This window comes from Camellia sinensis, chromosome 14, assembly GCF_055761805.1.
Source record: "Camellia sinensis isolate YWXY chromosome 14, ASM5576180v1, whole genome shotgun sequence".
Classification (NCBI taxonomy): Eukaryota; Viridiplantae; Streptophyta; class Magnoliopsida; order Ericales; family Theaceae; genus Camellia; species Camellia sinensis.
In genome coordinates this window covers 73,457,470-73,481,861 of record NC_138974.1, presented here as the reverse complement: position 1 = coordinate 73,481,861, position 24,392 = coordinate 73,457,470, and the positions used below count along the sequence as shown (strand labels likewise).

Sequence of the window (24,392 nt, the reverse complement as noted above, 5' to 3'; positions counted from 1 at the left end):
GAATTGACGGGTACACGTGTAAAGAATAGAGAGGACAGTACAGCCACGCGTCTAGGAAAGGACGAGCAGAATAGCGCAGAGTCTATATAGATTGAGCGGCACCTCCATACAATAGGTTTGAAGTTTTGGCTACCCAGAGCTCTATCCGTTTTTTGTCTTCTCTCTCTTTCTTTCTCTACAAAGGTGCTAACTTGATTGTCGGAGGAGTTTTCCTGCAACCACTCACTGGGTAGCTCACCGTCGTTGTGTTCTCAAGTTGAATGGCGTCATTCGGAGCAACGAAGAGCTTGGACAATGAGGAGTACAGAAGCAAGAGAACATTTCCTCCCCGTACACATATATAGTATTATCAGTTAGGCAACAAGGGCCTCCAAACCTTGTCATGTTAAAACATGATTTGTTATATTACTATAAATAAATATCAAATACAAACAACTATGTTTGCCATTGTTTAAAGGGAAAATCGGTTTAAGGTCCCTATCCAACTTTTAGTAATGGATTAGGTCCACAATGTGTTCTTTTGTAGCCTAAGGTCCCTCAATGTTATTTTAGAGTGTAAAATACCTGTCTTACCCTTGTTTATAATATACGTTGTTTTCAATTTGGCAGCTAAAGATCATATTGATATTTTGTGGGAGATTACGTGAGGATGAATTTGACGATTCAGATTTTTGTGGAGATTTTCTAGGGTTTTGTAGGTGTTGAAATCCTGTTCGTTGTTTGTAGGTGTTGAAATCCTGTACGAGTTGAAATCATGTTCGTTGTTTGTAGGTGTTGATTGATCGTGTAGGAGTTGAAATCTGGTTCATTGTGTTTGATTTGATTTCATGTGGAGTTGAAATAGATAAGTTTTCAATTTTTGATTTGATTTGATCGTGTAGGTGTTGAATTAGGTTTTTGTTTTTAGTTTTGATCAATGTGAGAGAGACGAACTCAGTGTTGTTCTTTTTGATTTTTGAAGTTAATTTTTTATTATCTATTATTGATGAATTTTCGATGGAGTTGATTTTGATTTTTGGAGTTGCTTTTTCATTCTCTGTCAACATGGTTATGAGTTCCTTTTTGGTGCTCTGTTTTTCTGCGTTTTGTGCTCTGTTTTTTGTTCACTTTGCATTTTTTGTGTAGTGCAGAGAAAATTGCAGGTTTGTTACTATAATTGAACTCAAATCACAGAGAAAATTGTAAACTTGTAGTGCAGTGAAAATCACAGAGAAAATTGTAAGTAGGCAGAGAAATTTACAGACGTAGCAATAGAGCAGTAAATGTTTTGTTTTTTTTTTAAATTTTTTTTGAATTAAGTGTTTTGTGAACATAACAGATTTTCTCTGTGATTTTTTTATGTGCTTGTGTTTAATATATTTTTGTCTCTTGATGTTAATGTGTTTTTGTTTTTGTTATATTGAAAGTGAATATAAGTTCACAAATTTCTCTGGACTTTTCTTTGTAGTCCAGAGAAAATCATATGATTGTATTACAAATGATAAGTATTACAAATTTCTCTGGACTTATATGTTGTGTTTTTATATGTTTGCACTTTTCAAAGTTTTCTGATATGTTTTCTTTGCACTTTTCATTTTTTTTTTTTTTTTGCACTATTCATGTTTCTGGACTTTTCTTTGTAGTATAGAGAAAATCATAGGTTTGTTATTATAATCCAATGAAAATGACAGAGAAAATGTTAAGCTTGTAGTTGAGTGAAAATCACCCTTGAAGTTGGTGTCTTGATCTTGATGCTTATTGGTTCTTCAAGGTAGCAACAGAGAAAATTACCTTGATAGAGAAAATTACCTTGTAATCCCAGAGAAAATTACAAGGTAGTAATGATTACACAACAGAGAAAATTACAAGGTAGCAACATAAACATGACAGAGAAAATTACACGACAGAGAAATTTTGAGGAAATGGTGCATTGAACAAAATAAATATGCCATAGAAAATTAGACACAAGACATAAACATAAGTTCACAAATTTCTCTGGACTTTTCTTTGTAGTCCAGAGAAAATCATATGATTGTATTACAAATGATAAGTATTACAAATTTCTCTGGACTTATATGTTGTGTTTTTATATGTTTGCACTTTTCAAAGTTTTCTGATATGTTTTCTTTGCACTTTTCATTTTTTTTTTTTTTTGCACTATTCATGTTTCTGGACTTTTCTTTGTAGTATAGAGAAAATCATAGGTTTGTTATTATAATCCAATGAAAATGACAGAGAAAATGTTAAGCTTGTAGTTGAGTGAAAATCACCCTTGAAGTTGGTGTCTTGATCTTGATGCTTATTGGTTCTTCAAGGTAGCAACAGAGAAAATTACAGAGAAAATTACCTTGACAGAGAAAATTACCTTGTAATCCCAGAGAAAATTACAAGGTAGCATTGAACAAAATAAATATGCCATAGAAAATTAGACACAAGACATAAACATAATGTGGCCAGAGAAAATTATAAATGCTGCCAAAGAAAATTAGACACACAAGTAAGAAAAGTAATTTGGCCAGAGAAAATTATAAATGCCAGAGAAAATTAGCCACACCAATAGAGTAGTAGCAAGCCAGAGAAATTTACAAAAACAAGAACACAAGAAGCTTCAATAAGAAGCCCCAAATGTACAGAAAGCAGTTCAATTTTGACAGTTGGAAGGAAAGCAACCCATCATCAGTTGGAAGCAAAGAAATTCTGGACTTCCCAGGAATTTCTCTGGATTCAACCCAGAGAAATTTCAAATTTCTCTGGTCCAGAATTTCTCTGGAACGATAAAACTCTGATTTTATCAATTTGTCATTGGTTTTGCTGCTGCTGATTCAATCACAATTTCCTGCACAAACAAATTAATAGTTCTTCTATGAGTTTGTGATAGATTTTCTTTAAACTTAATGGTATGAATTTCTCTGGGTTGAATCCAGAGAAAATTCAAATTTCTCTGGGTTGAATCCAGAGAAAATTCAAATTTCTCTGGATTACTTTAAGCCTTCCTCTACTGCTGCCTCTTCCTCAAGCTTCTTTTTCCAATATTCTTCAAGTAGGGGTCCAAATATTGCTTTTCCAGAAAAAACTCCAATTCTACTAAACCCAAAAAATCAAAAGACGTTATATTCAACACTCAGAGAAATTTTGAACCTGAAGATGTTATATTCAACACTGGATATATATATATATATATATGTGCTGACATTGTATATATATATGTATGTATCATATATATATATATATGTTTGCAACCATAGATAAGATAACCAAGAGTGACTGTTTGATTATGGTTGCAAATGGTCTTAATTGATTAATTATCATATATATACTAGTCAAGACAGTAAGCAACAAATTGTATATATATATATATATATATATGTATGTATCATATATATATACATCTATTAAATTTTTTTGAAAAGAAAAAATAATAATGCATACATGTCGAAGAAGATCTGGAGTCGAGAATCGAAGCTCTGATCAATGACTTGAGACCAATACTCGTAAAGCTCATCTCTGCTGATCTTGTCAACATTCAACTCATTTGAAGATGAACAGACGTAGGGTATTTTGGTCCAAGAAATTGATAAAATGCGTGGGTATTTTGGTTAGGGACCTGAGGCAGTATTACATTTTTTAATGTCCTTTATGCAGAAAATTGTTATTATTAGGGAGCTTAAAAAAAAAACCCCTTGTTTAAACAAGGGAGAGACAATCCTCATTTGGATTGGAGAAGCATTATTCGGACCTGTGAGACCCATTACAGATCTTATTTTGATAATTTGAACTTTTTAATTTTTAGGACTCTTCATGTATATCATTACAAAAACAAATTAACTCGATCCGATAATCATAACATTTTCATTTTATCACATTTTTATTTAAAAAAATGAATGGTCTATTTTTTAAAATACACTTGTTGTTCAGTTTTTAGGACTCTTCGTGTACATCATTTCTACAAAAAATAAAAAAATAAAAAATCGATTTGATAATCGTAACATTTTTATTTTATTACATTTATCTTAAAAAAATGAATGGTTTATTTTTAAAAACACACTTGCTGTTTGTTTTTTTAAGTGACAAATGCGATAAAATGAAATGTTATAATTATTAGATCAAACAAATATATTTATTTATTTATTTATTTATTTTTGGTGTGTGGATGACACATACCAAAAGTCCTAAACAATGAATGGTGAAGATAATGGGGCCGTAGTGAGTCTCATGGGCCTGGACATTGCCTTTACAATCCAGATGAGGACTACAGAAAAGCTTCTCCCTTGCCAAAATACGTTGTTTTCTTGGCTATTCATCTTCCTTTTAATTTATTAAAGTTAATCAAAAAAACATTATTTTTATATTATTTCGTTTCTGTTGCATAAATACTTTTTGAAAATTTATATATAAAAAAAATTCTTATTAAAAATTTAACACTTTTAAATATGACTGTTGTAAAAAATATATTTGGATAACGATTGTCAAAACATTTTATGAATCAATTTTCACTTTTCAATTTCAAAGGACAAAAAAATTGAAAATAATAATAATATCAAACACATGGATTTGTGAATTTTACTGTTACTAGTAATAAATCCGTGCTATGCACGAAGAGAGTACAAAAATTTATATAAAAAATAAAATAAATTTAATATATTATTTTGAATTGTATTTAGAGTTTTGATTGAACAAAAATAATACATCGATATTAAATCAATTATTAAAAGTTGATATTTCAAATGAAAATATTAAATTTATTATGAACATTCTAAAATTATAATTTTATGATTAGTCATATTAAGATGTTATATTGATTTAAATATTGTTTAATGAATAAGTCCTCATGTTTTAGAATTCTTGAGCTGTATTAGGATTTGGGTTGGGTCGCAAATGGTGCTCAAGCGGGTTTTTTCTTGACAGTCTCGAGTTGGATGGGCGGAAGGCTAAAACCTTATGTCTAAATCTTGTTGAGCAATAATTGAGACCTCCACAAAACTCTATCCCCACAATCCTCACATCATTCTATGAGAGAGAGAGAGAGGGAAAAAAAAACAAAACACACATGGACCAATCATACACATTTGAAGGTCATGGGGTTCCTAAATTGAGAGTCCCAAACTTTTTCCAACCTTGCCCAATGAACTTGAACTAGATGGATTTGCGGGCCAGATTGAGAGACAGACTTAGCTATGGAGCTAAGATTTAAGGCATATTTTTTTGAATTTTTAAGATTAATTTCATGTTTCCCAAGCAGGTTAGGCTAGATCAAGTTTCAAACCAGAGGCTCAGGCCCAACCAAAACCTCATTCAACTTGGGTGCGGACTATGGTTGTTTAGGACAAATGATAACCATCACTTCAATATATAAGATCACATGTTACCAAATTCATTTTTTTATTTCATATCATAATGTGCTTAAACAGTTAGATCACAAGTTTTGAAATATCAATTAATCTAGTGGTTAATAATGCAGTGAAAAGACAAAAAAATTGAAGATAGAAGTGCTCAAATCCCTCATTCTTAGACATTCATTTTGGAATTATATAAAATTTTTTCAATGAATTAAATTACATTTGTAATTAGAATGTTCAAATAGTAGTAATAAGTTAAAAAAATGTTAGGGTGAATTATCCATTTAATTTAAGTGAACTTTTACTTTTGTTCTTGTAATTTCAATTTCATTAACATTTTAGACTGTAAAACAAAATATGAGAAATTATATAGATTAATTTTTTTTTTAAAACAAATTATAGAAGTTTCATTTTTGTGTGAGAATTGCTAAATTCTTAGGCTTGCACACGCCGATTTTTCTTTTTCTTTAAGATAACAACAATTGATGAAAGGGTTAGCATAAAAATGCAACTATAAGAGTAAAAATAAAGTTTAATTCAAATTAAGACTTTGTTTGAAGATTTTAGTATTTTACCTAAAAAATCAAGAAGAAATTATAAGTTATGATTAGGGGTGAGCATGGTCCGGATTGGACCGGATTGGGATAAAACCAGGACCAATCCGTTATCTACGGTTCCTAAAAAATCGGAACCAATCCAATCCGTTTAAATCTTGGAACCAATCCGAACCAATCCATTTAAACACGGATTGGATCGGTTTGGGACCACGGATTCACATAATTAAATAACAAAAATATATATATATAACACTTTAATTTTATAAAAATATAAACATAGCGCTATATTACTTCTATAATAGCAACAAGTTTTTCTATAATAGCGACATAATATTCTGGAATTTAAACAATCATAAAAAAAACTGGTTTCACCATAAGTATTTTGACCATTACAAATTAACACTAAAAACTAACAAACAAAAGTAATAAAAGAAGATATTATACGAGGTTTAAGTTTAAGTTTAGATTTTATATAAAATAAAAGAAGATACTATGAGGGAGGATGCATAATAAAAATATAGATTATTTGTATACGGTTCGGATCGGTTCCAATCCGGAACCGTGGGGTTTAATCCGGAACCAATCCATGGACTACGGATTTTTAATTCTTCAATCCGGAACCGAACCACGGATTCAAACAACCAATCCAAACCTATCGGATTGGACTGGACTGGATTGGATTACGGATTTTACGGATTTCTTGCTCAGCCTTAGTTATGATATCAGTCTTTCTATTTTTCTGTACATATTTTTATAAAAAATAAAAAAATTATTAAAATAACACATTCCTAAACGAGATCTAAAAAACTTGACAACTTGATTTTTTTTAATTAAAATAATTAAAAATAATATTCTTTTTATATATCATAAAAAATTAAAAAATTACTATAAAAAAAAAAAAACCGAATTCCCAAACTAACCTTAAAAATTGCGCCATGCATATCAATCGAAACAAATTGGAGCCGTGCCACATAGAGAAACAACGTTCACATCCAGCTCCCAAGCTCGACAAAAACGGAGGACAGCAAACGCGTATTTCCGTAGTTTCGCGTAAAATCAAAGGGTACTCTTTAAAACACTCAAATATATTCATTGACAGCGACGCACAGAGAGGAAATTCACAACACAACCATCATTAAAAAAAAGAAGAAAAAAAGCCACATCTCTCTCTCTCTCTCATCTGCGTCTCTCTCAACCTATCTTCTCCGATTCCTCTTATCGATCCACCACCCACAACCACCACTGTAAGTCTGTCTTCGAGCTCCAATCTCAAACCCTAATTGTCTCTTCCGTCCTTCTTTCTAGATCTTTTTTTTTTTTTTTAGATTTAAATCCTAATTTCCTGTCTGTTTGATTCATTATTTCTGGCTTATTTTGTTTAATTAATTTTGATTTCTGATGATTGTTAGTTTATTAGCTGCATGCAAACAATTTAATTTGATTCTTGTCGATTTTTTATTTTGGTTATTCAGCTGAATTATATTTTTTTTATTAAATTTTTTGTCTTGATTGTTTTTATGTGGGCTCGGTGTATGTTATCAATCTGAAAAATTATTCATAATCGTGAATTTCCTGAATTTAATTTGGATTAGGGCTTGATTTGAGATTTCCAGACACTCTGATTTTCAGCTCAAAGTCAGTTTATTTATTTTTTAGGGTTTTGTTAGTTAGTAGAGTTCGTTATCAATAGGAAAACCAAAATTATCTTCTAATCTTGTAGATGATTTGTTATTCTTGATAATGTGAATGTGGAACATATCTTCAAACAAATAAGAATGTGAGGGGTTTAACGAATTTGGTTACTAGTTTACCATTGGATGCAACACCTAGAATATTGTTCCTCTTTTGAAGTTATCATCTGTCACCTTGGGTATAAACTTATAGAATAATTATTAGGGTTGGGTTATACAACTGAAAAAAATGGTTATTGGTGTTTTGTGGGCATGTATTCTCTTGTATTTATGTACATTTATTAAATTGATGGTGGGGTTGATTTTTTTATTTTTATATTTTATAGATTCTTATTGTGTGTTAACTGTTTTTATTTTAAAGGCAATCATGAGCGATGAAGGAGAAAGGAATTGTCCTCTCTGCGCGGAAGAGATGGATTTGACAGATCGGCAACTGAAGCCTTGCAAATGTGGTTATGAGGTTTGAGAGCCTTTTCTTTCCCAACTCCTTTGAGTAGGTCTTTAAGTGTTGGAAGTACCAACATATGGAGTATATAGTGGCATTGATTAAATAATATAATGGAGAGCTTTCTTCGGAGGCTTTTTCATGAGCAACTGTCCGGGGATGTAATAAAGGATTTTGTTAATGTGTGTCCTAAGAAGTGTAAAAAGATTGTATATTATACATAAAAGTTCATGCAATATTGAATATACTTTTAAAACCTTTTGACATATGCCTTTAGGGCGCATGTTAACAAGACCCTATAATAAAATCAGCATTATGGTGAATTGTGTAAAACTATATATCTAAACAGCATGAATGCAAACTAAGTTTAGCCTAAATGACTGTGCGTCCTGTGACAAGAATTTGTGGTAGAATAGAAGAATTTCTTTTCTGTGTGTTGGCAAATTCAGTGATCTGTCTGTTAAATGATTGTCTAGTATGATGGTTTTATGAAAAAAATCAACCACTAAAATTAGTTTCTATTATAAGGCTTATAACAGGTCTTGATTTATTCAATTGTTTCAACATGAAAGTTGCATGAAATCAATTGTTGCTGGGGCCAGCAGAAGAAGCACTGACACTCCAAGATGGATATTGTGTCCATGTCCAACATGGCAGGGACATGCTTATTCACTTGTCTGACACGCCATGAAGTGTGTCAATTTTTTTAATTATTATTTTTTGTTGGACACAATAGGGACACTTCATGGACACACATCTTTTGTCCCATGGCTGTGCTTCCTAGCTCGCCAGCTACTGTTTTGCATTTACACAACCTCACAATTATTGGTGATGTCCTTAATGTTTGGTTAATACTGCCGTATTTTATGGATATATTGTTTCATCTGTGTCTGTCTTGATATTTGATTATTGTTGCCATATCTTTGTGGATCATTATTATTTTTTGACAGCGCCATAGTTTGTGTCATTTTCCCTTTTCCTTTTTATTTTTTTTTTAAAAATTAAGGAGTACAAAGATGAAAGAAAATTTCACCTGAAGCAACAGATTAGAGAGATCACTGACGTATACAAACAAACAAATTAGAGAAGGGAACCTAGCAGCCAAAATGCTAAATAGTTGACAAAACTCACATAAGGCTGCTCAAAAGAAAATTTCACGTGAAGCAACAGATTAGAGAGATCACTGGCGTATACAAATAAACAAATTAGAGAAGGGAACCTAGCAGCCAAAATGCTAAATAGCTGACAAAACGCACGTAATGCTGCTCAAAAGCTTACAATGTTTAATGACACAAACTATGGCACTGTCAAAACAACAAATAATCCACAAAGATATGGCAACAATAATCAAATATCAAGATAGATGCATAGATGAAACAATATATCCATAATTTTTAAAAAAATAAAGAGGAAAAGGGAAAATGACAAAAATTTCCTATTTGTATGTTTTGACATTTGCTTGTGTACTTCCAATGCTGGTAATCCTAGTCATCAGATTGATTTTTTATTTTTTTTTCTTTTCATATTCTTCTAGTCTAATTTTTTTTATGCTTTTTGTCCTGGTTGTCAAATCCTTTAACTCATACATGCTTGGTCATTAAATTTGATGATTTTAGTGAACACATTTACTTACCACCTGACAAAGCACCATTGGAAAGGTCACGAAAGGTAGCTATTTTATTTCCAATATTGTTGGGTTTGTGGGAACTAGCTCAAAATTTACACCTAAGGAGCTATTATGTACTTAAAAAGAAGTTATTAGTAAAATGCAATTGTTGCATGCCTTTATGCACGTGTTATATGTTGATTAGAGGACTGGAGCAGAGTGCGTAGAGAGAGAGGTACCTTGGCTGAACGGCCTTCTCTGTAAACTTTGATGAAGGGGGGCTTGACAAACCACTTGTGTTTGAGAATTCGAGTTAAAAGCATTCCTTAACTAGTTTCATTTCCGGAATTCTACCTTCTGTAAACTGTAGAATGTAGTTTTTGGGAGACAGTTGCCAGACTGGTCATGTTTATTGTCCTTGGTATGTTATCACCGCATGTATATATGGTTGTTGAATCGTCAAATAACCTCACCACCACATTTATTGGCATGGGATAGGCATGAAATGAGGAAAGCATCCTCTTTAAACTTTGTTGAATGTTTTAATCTACCAGGTTCAAAACCAAAATGAAAGAAGAAAATTCTTAAAGTTATAAATCTGGTAATGTTTATCTCACTTTCTGCGACAATATATCTTTGTTGGTTCTACTAAATCCAAAGTGAAGTATGAATCTCTAAGTTGTCATTGTACCTAATATGGTAAGTGTTTATAGACAGAAGTTAATGCGGCTTCTCTATAGAAGAAATATATGAAAGGTCCTATAACAAGCATGCTTTTTTTTACCAACCGTTGTGATAGTTGATGGTATCTTGTTCTAATTATTGAAAGTAAACTGTGTAAGCATTTTTGCAGATCTGCATTTGGTGCTGGCATCACATAATGAACATGGCTGAGAAGGATGAGACAGAAGGGCGATGTCCCGCATGCCGTACCCCTTATAACAAGGAAAAGATCGTAGGGATGGCAGCAAACTGTGGAAGGTTAACATCTGGAAAAATATTTTGTCAACAATGAACTCTTCTGTAACATATATCTGACTCATTCGTGAAGTTATTATTATCTTAGTTTTAAGATTTTCATCTGGTCATCATGATCAACCTGGCAGGTTGGTGGCTGAGATGAATATAGAGAGAAAAATGAAGTCACAGAAGGCAAAAAGTAAGACATCTGAAGGAAGAAAGCAACTCAGTAGCGTGCGAGTGATTCAACGGAATCTCGTCTACATTGTGGGGTTACCTCTAAATCTAGCAGATGAAGAGGTGTGTACCTTGTGTGTGTGTGTGTGTGACACACACACATGCATCATTTCTCCTTTCTCACCACCTCATTCTTCATAACTGAGGGGTGCTGATCTGCACATTAATGGCTTTAACATTTTATAAGCAGCTTCTCCAGCACAGAGAGTATTTTGGTCAGTATGGAAAAGTGTTGAAGGTGTCTATATCTCGGACAGCAGCTGGTACTATTCAACATTTTGCAAACAATACTTGTAGTGTGTAAGTATTTAATCCGTAAGGACGTGACATTTGTTTTAAGTTACAAATTACTTCAAAAATGGTTCTTGCAAACATTGGTTGTTCAGTTCAGAATTCTGTTAGTCAATAATATGCACATGGAAAATAGAAAAATTCATGGGTACTTGATAATATGTGCTGTAATCATATTAATAGTATTCTGAAGGTGCAGTTTCTCCATTTGTGTTTTATCTGCAGTAGTCATGGCATCATGTTGTTGGTTCTGTCTTGTTTACATATTTTTGTTTTTATGACTTAATGATCGTTCTGTTCTGCCTTCCATATTTGTCCTAGATATATTACTTACTCAAAGGAGGAGGAAGCAGTTCGATGTATTCAATCGGTACATGGGTTTTTCTTGGATGGTAGATCTTTGAGGTTGGTGCAGCTTACATTCAAGAGTAATGTTTAATTCTGTATTTCTTTTATTTAGGTGTTTGGATTTCATGTTGTAGGGCATGTTTTGGAACCACAAAGTATTGTCATGCATGGCTGAGAAATGTGGTATGTTCTCCTCAGTTATTGATTAGAAATTGGTCTATGGGATATACCATTTGGTAAAATTGATTTTAGGTAATCTGGTTTAATTGAGTATTGAGCTCTTGTTGGTGCAGCCTTGCAGCAATCCTGATTGTCTGTATTTGCATGAGGTTGGTTCACAAGAGGATAGTTTCACTAAAGATGAAATAATATCAGCATACACAAGGTATCTTCATATTGTGATTCGTCCAACTATTTTCTCATTTCCCTTTTCTTTAGTTAAAATGTGGCCCTATGGCTCAATATTGTGAGGTCATGCATGAATGTTTGTGAATTAACACTGGAATTGTAGTGTTGGAACTGTTCGGGAACAATTTTTTGACTAAACATAGAAAATTGTGATTGTTTTTCTTCAGGTTTTTACTTTAAGAACCCGAGTTTTTAATATCATTCTTTCCTGCGATTTTGGGCCATCCAACCGGAAAACTTATGTTGCTGGTGTACTGGGTTTTGGACAATAGTCAGTGATTGAAAAGCCCACATTTTCCCTTATTTCTTCTGCCCCTCTGGTTTTAACCCTAGGAAAGTCAGTTGCCCATTTAGTTTGACATTATCTCACTGAATCTAATGCATTTACCAGATATAATGGATGGATACAATATTATTAGTCAAGATATTTTAGGGCAAAATATTAGGATAATGATAACATCCCCTCAGTCCGAAACTTACATCTCATGATATTTTGCAAGATGTTGCCAATATTAAAAGCAAGCTAAGAACATACTGACCAGGGTTTTTATTTGTTTCATCCTTTTTTAAGCACCATATTCAGCTACTGCTATGACTACAATTATAATCATTGTTAGCAGTGGTGAGGCAACTACCAGTCCTTTGAAGTCTTGGGTTAAAACTTAAAATGTAGAGGAATGTGAACCTGAGACCAGGCCTGCCAATTGACTGGATTTTGATCTGAATCTGATTCAATAAGCTGTATTTGTGGTTCAAACTTGATAAACTGATTACAATCGGAATCTTGTAGGTTCAATTCTTGACAGATCAGGTACAGAGTTAGTTGATCTGATCTGTTAATGATTTGATTTGACTAAAAATATCATTGTTGGTGCAAAGATACCAGTCCTTGGAAGTCTTGGATTAAAATGAAGGAATACGAACCTGAAACCAAGCCTGCCAGTGAACCGGATTCTGATCCGAATCTGATCTAATAAGCTGTGGTTTTATTTTGTGGCTTCTTTGTCGATGTAAAATATTTTGGGTTTTTTTCTCTACCATTTCCTATTGAGCTCTGCCTGCCCCTGTTTTATAGGGTTTCCCCTGGTTTTTTAGCTTCTCTCTCTCTCTCTCATGCACGTGGGCATGCATATTTTTGCATTTCTCTCTCTCACCAAACTCATCTCATCTCCTTTCCTAGTCCGGTTCACCCTAAGCATCTGCGCAACCCATTCCCTATTTTCAATTTTGCTTATCTTCTGCTGTCAAGATATGAAAATAATGGTGATGTTAAACATATTTTTTAAAAAAGTTGAAACCATGCTTTTGCTGGCAAAAACCCTAAGGCTTCACTTACTGGGAAAAAGGGTTTTTTGATTGGAATAAGAATCAAAGCTTTGTATGAATTTCAAACAAAAAAAAAAAAAGTTCTATGTGAACTTGTTTTGTTCCACTTAGCCCATCAAGAAGTTGTATAGCAGAAATATTCTATTTCATTTTGAGCCCTTTCCAACAGTTTTAATTGTATTGAGTCAGGTCAGGTCAGGTCAGGTCAGGTCAGATCAGCTTAGTTGTCTGATAACTGACAGTTCTGTGTTCAGATTAAGTATTTTCTGATCTGTTGGATTATTGTGTCGGTGGTTTTACTTTTTGGTTTGGATTGGGATCACCCTTGATCCACTGTTCATTCACAGGCCTAAATGAGACCACAATTTAAAAGTGTAATCATTTTTTTTTTCAAAACTTCATATTCAACTTTTCTTTAGAGGAATGCTTAAAGTTCTATAAATATTGAAAGGCTTGCGTTGGAATGAATAAAATGTCTATTTCTTGTTTTTTGTCTTTGAAGTTGAAACATTGTTCCCTTTTGTCACAGTTTCAGGCCCCCCGTTTGTTTTCTGCACTAGCAGTCCACTCCGGACTGTTAGTGATGACCAGTAAAATTAGCTTATGTTTGTTTTGGTTATTGAACTCCGGATTCGTAGTCCCTTCGGCTTAGGATAGGCCTTGGGCAACGGATTAGGAGTCTGGGCTAGGAAGTGGTATTAGAAATTAGTCCGTTCGGCTTAGGGTGTTATCGGTCGTCCGGCCGGTCAACCGGTCAAGTGATTTTTTTTTTTACTTGTTGGGCATTTTTTTTAACATTAATGTTTAATGTTTTTGTATTTTTTGAACAGTAAAAATCATAATTTTATTTATTTTATTATTGTATATAAAAATAATTCAACAATCCCGACACTAACAACTATCATCACAATAAACACAATTTTACTAATCCCCTCACTATCAATTCTCTCTATTCTATCTCTGGAAACAATCAATCCCCTTCATTCTATCTCTGGAAGCAAACGGGGCCTCGGAATAAGTGGGATTGTGATTGCTGAATTGAGTGTTGAATTTTTTCTAGCTACTTTGAATAGTTGGGATATGCTGTTCAAGATGTTATGAAAGTTGAAAATCTTGATTTTGAAATGGCTTTGAATTGATGTGAAATATCTTTATGCATAGAATTATTGGGCTTTCTTATTTTTCTTCCCTCTGCCAAGGAACAAAATTTTATTTCTTTCCCATTGAATGGTCAAAACATTTCCATTTCCTAGGAGATTGAAACGAAACATCAGTGGAATATTGAAATTCCAATGCTTTTACTGAAACTTTACCAAAACACATTATGAAACATACCTAAACAATGAGTTGTGTCGACACCTATTAAGAATATTTAACCATGCACATATTTCTATTTGCCCCTTTTTGTCAAAAGAAAAAAAAAAAATTGAGAATAAAAAAAATATGAAATTTAGTAGAGAATCTGAGAAACTAGAAAGGACGGGAGATAGAGAGAAGATAAATCAGTCATGAGAGAAGAATTTTGCATGTTTTAAAAATATTTTTTTTAAAAGGGAGAAAACCTTTTTCGAACTAAGCCTTTAAACGTTTTGTTTATAAGATTCAAATGACCTGCTCAATTATTTAATTATTGAGAAACTATTGACATTTATATATGTTTCATTTTTTGTTTCCAGACATTTTCAATTTTTTTCCCTCATTTCCCTTGTTTCTCTGAAATATTTCTGTTTCCAAGCTAATCAAAACAACTTCCTTTCCCTCTACCATGGTTTCTGTTTCACTTTTGTCTTTTGGGCTGGATTTAATTCAAATTGCAAAGGGGACTAAACCAACATTTGAAATCCTATAAAATTGTCATTACTTCATTTATTTATTTTTGTAAAATGTTTAGTTTTTATATTTTTTATTTATTTTATTTTTTTATAATTTAATTTAATTTAATTATTATTATTATTATTATTTTTATTTTTTTTTATTTTTTTTTTTGTAAATGTAAGGAGTTTTTGAAGTGCACACAAATGTTGAAGTTTGGAAACTTATACCATGTTCGGTACTGCTACTGTTTTAAAGTCCTGATATATTATGAACACTGTCGAAATTGTATGAAGATTTTATTTGTTAAAATCCACCTACTCTCCACCTACTTCACCCACTTAAACCTACTCCACTAAACCTAACCCACTACACCACTACCACCTCACCTACTCCACTAAACCTAACCCACTACACCACTACCACCTCACCTACTCCACTAAACCTAACCCACTACACCACTACCACCTCCACTTCACCTACTCCTTACCTACTACACACTCACCCTCTTCTATATATAGGAATCATGAATCATTGTAATAGAAATCAATATATCAATCAATAATAATACATACAATTTATTCTCTCTCTTTCTCTATACATTATTTCTTACATGGTATCAGAGCTGGTTTAAAACCTAGTATTTTCGCTTCCCCGGCGGGCGGCAACCTCACCTTAGCTGCCCGCCGGGCCTCAACCTATTCCGCTGATAAAATCAACAAAGATTTGTGCAACTGTAGTCATGTGTGAGGCTGATGGAGAAGAATTCTTCACCTCATATGACGAGACAGTCTGGAACTGGAAACACTGCAACATTCTGCTCTGGAATTCTGCAGCAGCTAGATTATAGCTTGGTTGAGTGCCAAGCTTTGGTTCTTCCACCCACTCTTGAACTTGCCCAGCAAAGTGTGAAGGTTCATGCTTGTGTTGGAGGGACTAGTGTGCGCGAAGATCAGCGCATTCTCTCCAGTGGGGTTCATGTTGTTCTTGGTACTCCTGGTCGTGTGTTTGACATGTTGCGGAGACAATCACTTCGCCCTGTTTACATCAAAATGTTTGTCTTGGATGAAGCTGATGAAATGCGGTCACGAGGTTTTTAAAAATCAGATCTATGATATTTTCCAGTTGCTGCCACCCAAAATCCAGGTTGGGGTGTTCTCAGTTGCTGCCACCCAAAATCCAGGTTGGGGTGTTCTCTGCCACAATGCCACCAGAGGCTCTTGAAATCACCAGGAAATTCATGAATAAGCCTGGAAAGAGAAAAAGCTCATGCTAGGATTTGCGAAGTGATTCGCTGCAGGAATTTTGGCTTTGGATGAAACCCTTACCATACTCCACTCATTCTCTCCAACTGTTCTAACTTTTTATTTTTTATTATTATTATTATTATATCAAATAATCAATGCACTCATGTTCCCCACTAACAGTGTCCACTTTTGACCCAAACCATTTTCAATCCATCATTTCTCCTTCACCTTTTGCACCCCACTCACCGACTCTCTCTCCACTTCATCACATGGGTTTGTCCCTCTCTCTCCTCCATTTGATTTCAAAAATCACTTATTTTTATTTATTTTTTCCAAGTCACTTTTCCTCTTTTTTAAATACCCCACTTTATTTTGAAACAATCGCACTGATGTTTTTCATATAATCCATCTATAAATATTTTTTATCTATTTTCTTTCTCCCTTGTTTTCTTTCATTTTATTTTTATTTTTTCAACAAAACACTCCCAAAACAAAAAAAAAAAAAACAAAAAAACAAAAAAAAAAAAAAACAACATTTTACAAACTTGTCATTTCTTCATGCCGGGGATCAACCCCGATCAGCATTTTACACCATAAAAAAATAAAAAATAAAAAAAAATAAAAATAAAAAAACACAAAACAAAACAAAACACAACCAACACAAATCGGAACAGTGGGATTTTTCTTCTCGCCTATTCCGCCGGTCTTTTCTTCTTGCCACCGTCTTGGGCGGCCCTTGCCGGTGTTGCCTCCGTGTTTCCCACTCCACTGGGCATGATCACTACTCCCTGCTCCTCCACTGCAGCATATGGCGGCCCTCCAAATCGGAACATAAAACTGGCCTTCCGCTTCAGCTCCTTGTTTTCCGCCTTTAGCACACTTATCTCTGCTCGCGCATCCTTATACATGCGTTGGAGCAGAGCCAGTTGGGCGTTTAACTGCTGCACCTCATTTGTCCTACTCTGCAGCCGGTTCGACAAATTTGTAACCGCAGTCATGGTTTCCACACATGACTTCAAGGTATACTGATTGGCCTCCACATCCGACTGCACTGCCATTTTTTGCTCCACCGACCGCATCGGAAAGTTCAACGGAGCAAAACCAGAGGTGTTTGGTTGAGGTTCACTGGCCACCGCACCAGTTATTTCTCTTGTGGACTCATTCAGTTCTGGAAAGAGCGTAAGTAGCCCACGGGAAGAGGAGGCCATGTTCTGGTTAGCTGGACGGGAAGAAGAGGCCATGTTATGGGTTGCTGAGTGTTTCAGAGAAGGGTTGGTTACAGAGTGTTTCAGACTGCAAAGGTTCAGAGGTTTCAGACTGGTTTGTTATGCTTCCCAACCTCAGCCTCCGCTTCGATTTATAAAGACCCTGACGAAGCGGCAGACACACGCATCATGCGCCGCTCGACGCTCGCCGACAATATGGGCGCGCCTTTTGATGGCACGTCTTTTGATGGCACGCCTTTTGATGAATTGGGCACGCCTTTTGATGGCACGCCTTTTGAAAGATTGGGCACACCTTTTGAGGGTGCAACTTTTACGACGGTCCGACATGACCCTATAAACTGTCCCGACATTGATTCCGGTTAGCTCCTTTATGGGTCCGACAAGACTCTGTAAACTGTGCCGACATTGATTCCGGTTAGCTCCTTCAAGGGTCCGACAAGACTCTGTAAACTGTCCCGACATTGATTCTGGTTAGCTCCTTTATGGGTCCGACAAGACTCTGTAAACTGTCCCGACATTGATTCCGGTTAGTTTCTACAAGGGTCCAGCAAGACTCCGTAAACTGTCACAACAACTGTCACCACATTGTCTGCTACAACGGTCCGACATGACCCCATAAACTGTCTTCTACATCGGTCTGACACCGCCATCCAGTGTCCTCTACACCGTTATGACACCACCATACAGTGTCCTCTACATGGTTATGACACCCCCATACAGTGTCCTCTACAATGCTATGACACCACCATCCAGTGTCTTCACCAATGGTCTGACACGACCATACAGTGTCTCTTATCCTCTTTTATTTTTATGTATTTTCTTGTTTTGTTACTCTCTCCAAACTCAAGTTGGTTAGTTCCTATCCCCCTTGAGTTTGCGGGGGGCTGTTAAAATCCACCTACTCTCCACCTACTTCACCCACTTAAACCTACTCCACTAAACCTAACCCACTACACCACTACCACCTCACCTACTCCACTAAACCTAACCCACTACACCACTACCACCTCACCTACTCCACTAAACCTAACCCACTACACCACTACCACCTCCACTTCACCTACTCCTTACCTACTACACACTCACCCTCTTCTATATATAGGAATCATGAATCATTGTAATAGAAATCAATATATCAATCAATAATAATACATACAATTTATTCTCTCTCTTTCTCTATACATTATTTCTTACATTATTGTTCATAGACCTAGAAATGTTTGATGAGGAGCTATTGAACTTCTTTGTAGATATGAAAATAAAGTCTTGTTATAGAAACTTAAAAGATTTCGTCCTACCTTGTCCTTTTTTAAATTCTGTGTTTTAGTTTATCTTAATTGAAATGGTTAGATGTTTGTGTATACCCAGAAGGAAAGAATGCTTTGCTTTGCTTGTGTCAAATGTTTTATGGCAGTTTCTTGGATAGCTAATTAACTTGCATAGTGATTTTAAAGGAGTAGAGTCCAACAAATTACTGGTGCTACGAATAATATGCAACGGCGTTCAGGGAATGTGTTACCACCAGCAGCAGATGAGTACTACATTAACAGCTCCATTTCCTCTGGAAAACCTATTAGTAAAAGTGCTTCAAATGTAAGATTTTCAGTGTTTACAATTTTTTTTCTTTGGGCTTTTTTTTTTTTTTTTGAAAGAGAATTAACAATTCACCTGGAATAGTGTTTAAATGATTGCATTTCCCTTTGGCTAGGCCCGTGTTTTATTATGTGAAGCTAGAGGAGTTTTGCTTTTAGGGATTATTAATTTCATTGTGCAAGTTATTGAGAGCATTCTGAATATTCAACTATAAAGTTGAACAATTGTGATGCATTTTGCCACTTACATTTTAGTTGTGGATGTTTTTGCACAAATGTGTTGTTAATGGTGATTGTTACGATGCATTCGCTTTCATTCTGATTTTTCTTGGCTGCATCTGACTGGCAGAATTTGGCAAGCAGTATTAGAGGTTCTCCGCCAAATAGTAGCTCTGGTCAATCTGTTGTTCTTCCAGCAGCAGCCTCATGGTTTGCCAATTACTGACTAGCGCAACTTTTATTAGTTTATGATAAAAGTCCTTAAATTATGTATTTATTTATTTTTATACCAGGGGAACACGCACCTCTAATATCCAGCCGCCATCTGCAAGTTTAGCATGTTCAAATGGACCTTCAAACCAGAAACCTGAAACATGTAGTGGTTCATTGCCATTTTCAACGGCAGTTTCAGGCACAACTCAGGTTTCTTTATTGCATGGTGATATTGGAAAGGAACTTATTTCCAATGAAGAGGGCCAAACAAATATACATAAAGGTAAACAGGAGCCTCTGGAACCTGGTAGACAGTATGAAGGGACAGATCGTCAAACAACTGCTTCTGAGGCTCCTGCCCCTTCAGGACTTCCTGTTACATCAATGAATGGTCAGTTACATTCTCCGCCATTATTGGAGGACAAAGATAGATTCATCAGTGTTGCACCTAATATTACAAGTGCTTTTGACCTTTCTGGGCAGTCTTATGGTTCAGATAAAGACCTGAATGTTACTGCTAATGAAAATTTTCAAAATTTTTGTTCTGATATGGCGTCATTGAACATTGATGGACGTCTTGGGGATGAACATTCTAGGGATGCCAGGCCTAATAGTTCACTTTCTGATAATATCTTGGTTTATTCACCTCGAAATCAGGGGTCACAATTTAGAGAACCTTTGATGTCAATTGCCCTCAGGAAATCTGTGGCATCTACTGATGATAGTTTTATTACAAGAGAACAATCAGATCTGAGATCAGATTTTCTTCCAAGAGAACAGTCTGGTTGGAAATCAGATTCCCAAACTCAAGTAGCAAACAAAGATTCACAAGTTGCAATTTCTGAAGTGGAAGAGGATTTGCGATATTTTGAAGATCAGAGACTCAAGGATCCAGAAATTGTTACTCGCACAAGCTACTGCTCTAATCCATCTAATTCCTTTCATCTTTCTAGCCATTCTAGCGTGTATTCTTCTCAGCAGAATGGGCCCTATGGTTCATCCAATTTCAACCGAAATTCTCAAATTTTAGATAATAAAGTTGACAAAGTCGCGGCACTGCATCAGTTTGGTGTTTCAAGGGTACCTAATAGATACCCTGAGGATAGAATCAGTAGTTCTGTTGATTCAGACAGGACAGGTGAATATTCTTATTTACTTCCAAGTGAAGTGAAAAGAATGCATGTAGGGAGATATGAAGGTGAAGCAATTAATGATGACCAAAATGTTGCTACAAATGTGGGAGAGAGCAGCATAATATCAAATATGCTGTCAGTGGACTTTGATGCATGGGATGAGTCATTGACTTCACCTCAGAATATGGCTAAGTTGTTGGGTGAAACTGATAGGCGGCAGGGATCTCATAAATCATCAAGTTCCTGGAAAGGACAAAATAGCAGTCAATCCAGGTTCTCTTTTGCAAGACAGGAGTCTACAAATCAATTATCTGGTGTCGAACCATCTTTGAGTAATATAGGGCAAATGCTGAAGGACCGTCCTTCAAGACTTGATTTTGCTGAAAACAGAGATTTTAATTTTGATAGGCTTGGTGATTGTAATGGTTTCTCTACATTTAACATTGAGGAATCTGATAATTTCGCTGGCAGCTATTCTCATTTATCCTCTAATAATCTTTCAGGTGAGTTAATGATTATAATTTTGTGTATTATTTTTTTGGTATGTTACTCTTAGAGCTCGTAAACTTGTGATGGCCACTAAACAACTCATTCTCATACTTCATTTATGCATTCGTATCCATGTTTGTTTTACATCATGTTCATCTGGTTTTTCTTTTTAGGGAGTAATTTGTTATGCAGCATTCATGTGGGCTTTGTCTTGTGTTTAAAGGGCAAGGCCTGGGGATTATTTTCCCTCCCCCCATTTTGTGTATATTGTATGTGCATGTGCACTTCACAGATACTGGTTAAAATAATATATTCTTTGATTGGCATTTTCCAATTTAACTAAGCATATAGCCCATGATTGAGTTCAATGATGAAAATCTTTTTAAGTAGCCGATTCTAGTTGATTGGGAGGCTTAATTGGTTTGGGCATCTTCCAATTTTTGTGTTGTGTTTGTGTGCATTATTCTTATTTTTCCATTTCTGATATTTACACTAAGCAGCCTATATTTGCTACTGATTTTTTCTCTCTCCTGCCGCTGCTTTCTTTTACATTTTTTGTTTATTTGTCGTTTTCGTTTTATTTTTGGATCCTTATGGCACCTTCTGATCCTTGTGTAGTTGGGATGAACATTTGGTCACATTCAGTTGTTTCTTGCAAGCATTGGTTAATCTATGCACATGTGTGATTACAATTAATTTGTCTCTGTCCTTGAAAACCAAAAACCAGCCTCTTTGCTCATATTCTACCAGAGCTCTTCTTAGATGCAAGATTTATGTAGATTATTTTAGTTAGCCTGTCACTTCTCTTTCAGTATCTTTGTTTATTTGATTGTTTTCTGCATGTGCTTCCTTTTCTGCTACTTACCAGGTTTTTGCTCAAACACTAACTGATCTCTGTCCTCTCCAATGTCTTGTTATAGTCGCAAGAGCTCAAGTTCCACCTCCCGGATTTTCAATGCCCAACAGAGCACCACCGCCAGGCTTTGCTTGTCATGAGAGAATGGAACCATCTTTTGATGCCATGTCTTGTTAGTTGTTTACTACCATTACCTTCTTCATTTTCTAACAAGATTTGTGGGTGTAGAGAGATTTTTGAATTTGGATATACTTCTTATTACCCCCATTTTGCAGGGAATCCTTTGCTTGATGCTTCCTCGCATAGAAATCAATATCAGGCACTGCCAGCTGGAAATATTGGTAATCCTGCGGATATTGAGTTCATGGATCCTGCAATTTTGGCAGTTGGCAAGGGTAGACTTCCTGGTGGGCTTAATAATGCTGCGAGCTTAGACATGAGATCAAACTTCTCTTCACAGTTAAGTGCCTTCGAAAATGAGGCTAGACTTCAGTTGTTGATGCAAAGATCTCTTTCTCCTCTACAGAACCAGAGATATGCCGACATGGGGGTTGGTTTTGCTCAGCTTAATGATGCTTATAGAATTTCTTCAAGGATTATGGAGCAATCATTACCCAACAATCTATCCCCTTTTTCACAACTCGCTCTTCAACAGCCTAGAACTGCACTGATGTCAAATGGTCAGTGGGATGCTTGGAATGAAGTTCAGAGCGGAAACGATATGGGTATGGCAGAGCTCTTAAGAAATGAGAGACTCGGATATAACAAAGTCTATAATGGTTATGAGGATTCGAAGTTTCAGATGCCCGGTTCAGGCGATCTATACAACAGGACATATGGGATTTGATGCATCGTTAATTTACTAGTTTGCTTTGGCAATCAGCGGTGTAATCGGAGAAACATAGCGATCAGGTGGAAATCAAAGGCCTTGCATGAGAAAGATGGAACTGACACTGGATTGTTCTGACTCTGCTGTTTGGACATTGGTGAAGGATCAAAACCTCAGAAACAGAGGTTGCCAGAAACCAGCAGGTATGATTTTGTTTATGGTATTTTTTTGGTATTATGATTTTTACATTTTTATGCATCATATGGATGTTTTATATTTTGTTCCTTATTGTTTGTATTGTTTTGCAGAAGGAAGGTGTGATCCAGATTTGCCACAAATGGTTGATTGCAGAGGGCAGAGATTATCATCAAGATGGTGAGCGTTTTGTGATATATATGATTGGACAGGCAGATTATTCTCCTGATGTTGAGCGGTTTGCTCCCAATTAAAGAGAGAGATACTAATCAGGAAGAGGTCAACAATATGAACAGATAAAATTTGAAATAATTTGTCTGTCAATTTGGACAGCTTGAGTGTTCGGAACCATTTAAATTCGTATTTTATAGTGTGATTAAATTGACAAAAAAAAAAAAAAAAAAAAAAAGGTTTCACTTGGTTGCATTTGGATCATATATTTGTTGAGGAAAAAGATGAAAAATAAGAGAAGAAATTTTTTGACTGGTACTTCAATAATTTTGTCGTCACAAGTTCACAGATTAAATATGTAGTCCATGCACAACCCTATTGTTTTCAAATATTCCCTGGTTAATGATTAAATGATCCAATCCAAAGAAGCATATGATAGTATGTGCCCATTTTGTGTGTGATTAAATCATGGTATTTAAAGATGATTAATGAGTTAGAAGTATCATGGTAGTTTGTGTTCATATTGTGCATGAAATGAAATGCAAGAAGCAATTGGATATATTGCCATGGCCACAAACTTATCTCCAGCAGTTGGCAAGGGGTAGTTTGATGTGCCACTGGTATCAGAGCTGGGTCCAAGGTAAGTCTATGTCTTGAATATATCTCTCTATCACCTCTACATTTGAATGCCTGTGGGGTTGCATGTGCAGATAAGTGTTAGTAATTTGTCTTGCATCATCACTACGTCACCCAAGCTTGATTTATATTCATATATTCTAGGACTTTGTTTATGTCAATGATATTAGGAGGGATTTGGGGAAGAAACGGAAAAAGGAAAAGAAAAGGTAAATAAAATTTAATTTATGTTTCATTAATTTTTTTTTAATTTTTTTTTTCATTTACAAATCCTTTTCAAATTTTTAGACCTTGAAATTGGATTACCAAATTCAATTGGTCTCACAAAAACATGTTTGTTTGAAGAAATGACCATGAGTCCCATGAGATTAGGAATACCCTCTCTACCGAGGGGAGGTAGGATATTCGCGGATTGGATTGGATCAAATAGCATTTCATTCGTTATCTATCTGAACTTAAACAGATTAAAAAAATTTCATTCGTTTTCATCTCCTTAGACCATTAAAACCATCTATTTTATAGTGAATCGATTTGAGGCATTCAATTTTGACCTCTAAGAGGAGGTGTGGTACTCAATTTTAATCACATAA

The 24,392-nt window shown here is 35.1% G+C and overlaps 1 protein-coding gene and 1 long non-coding RNA gene across 2 annotated transcripts; one reads left to right on the top strand and one right to left on the bottom strand.

The window, feature by feature from the left end:
* Positions 1 to 2,511: 2,511 nt before the first annotated feature.
* LOC145807390 (uncharacterized) lies at positions 2,512 to 3,642 on the bottom strand. The gene is made up of 2 exons (XR_014350450.1): positions 3,409 to 3,642; positions 2,512 to 2,815 (listed from the first exon to the last, which is right to left on the bottom strand). It is a non-coding gene; the product is annotated as an uncharacterized LOC145807390 (long non-coding RNA).
* A 3,211-nt stretch (positions 3,643 to 6,853) lies between these two features.
* Positions 6,854 to 23,430, top strand: LOC114265309 (RNA binding (RRM/RBD/RNP motifs) family protein). Its single transcript, XM_028206078.2, has 14 exons — positions 6,854 to 7,116; positions 7,925 to 8,023; positions 10,468 to 10,595; positions 10,721 to 10,874; positions 11,002 to 11,111; positions 11,424 to 11,507; positions 11,585 to 11,633; positions 11,744 to 11,835; positions 18,924 to 19,062; positions 19,411 to 19,490; positions 19,574 to 21,129; positions 22,036 to 22,143; positions 22,247 to 23,003; positions 23,109 to 23,430. Exons 2-13 carry the CDS (start codon positions 7,931 to 7,933, stop codon positions 22,816 to 22,818), a joined length of 3,165 nt encoding a protein of 1,054 aa, XP_028061879.2. The 5' UTR covers positions 6,854 to 7,116; positions 7,925 to 7,930; the 3' UTR covers positions 22,819 to 23,003; positions 23,109 to 23,430.
* The last annotated feature ends 962 nt before the right edge of the window (positions 23,431 to 24,392 follow it).

Coding starts and splice junctions, on each gene's coding strand:
- LOC114265309 (XM_028206078.2), top strand. CDS start 7,931: ATGAGCGATGAAGGAGAAAGGAATTGTCCTCTCTGCGCGGAAGAGATG. Junction 8,024..10,467: donor CTTGCAAATGTGGTTATGAG/GTTTGAGAGCCT, acceptor GCATTTTTGCAG/ATCTGCATTTGGTGCTGGCA. Junction 11,634..11,743: donor ATGCATGGCTGAGAAATGTG/GTATGTTCTCCT, acceptor TTGTTGGTGCAG/CCTTGCAGCAATCCTGATTG.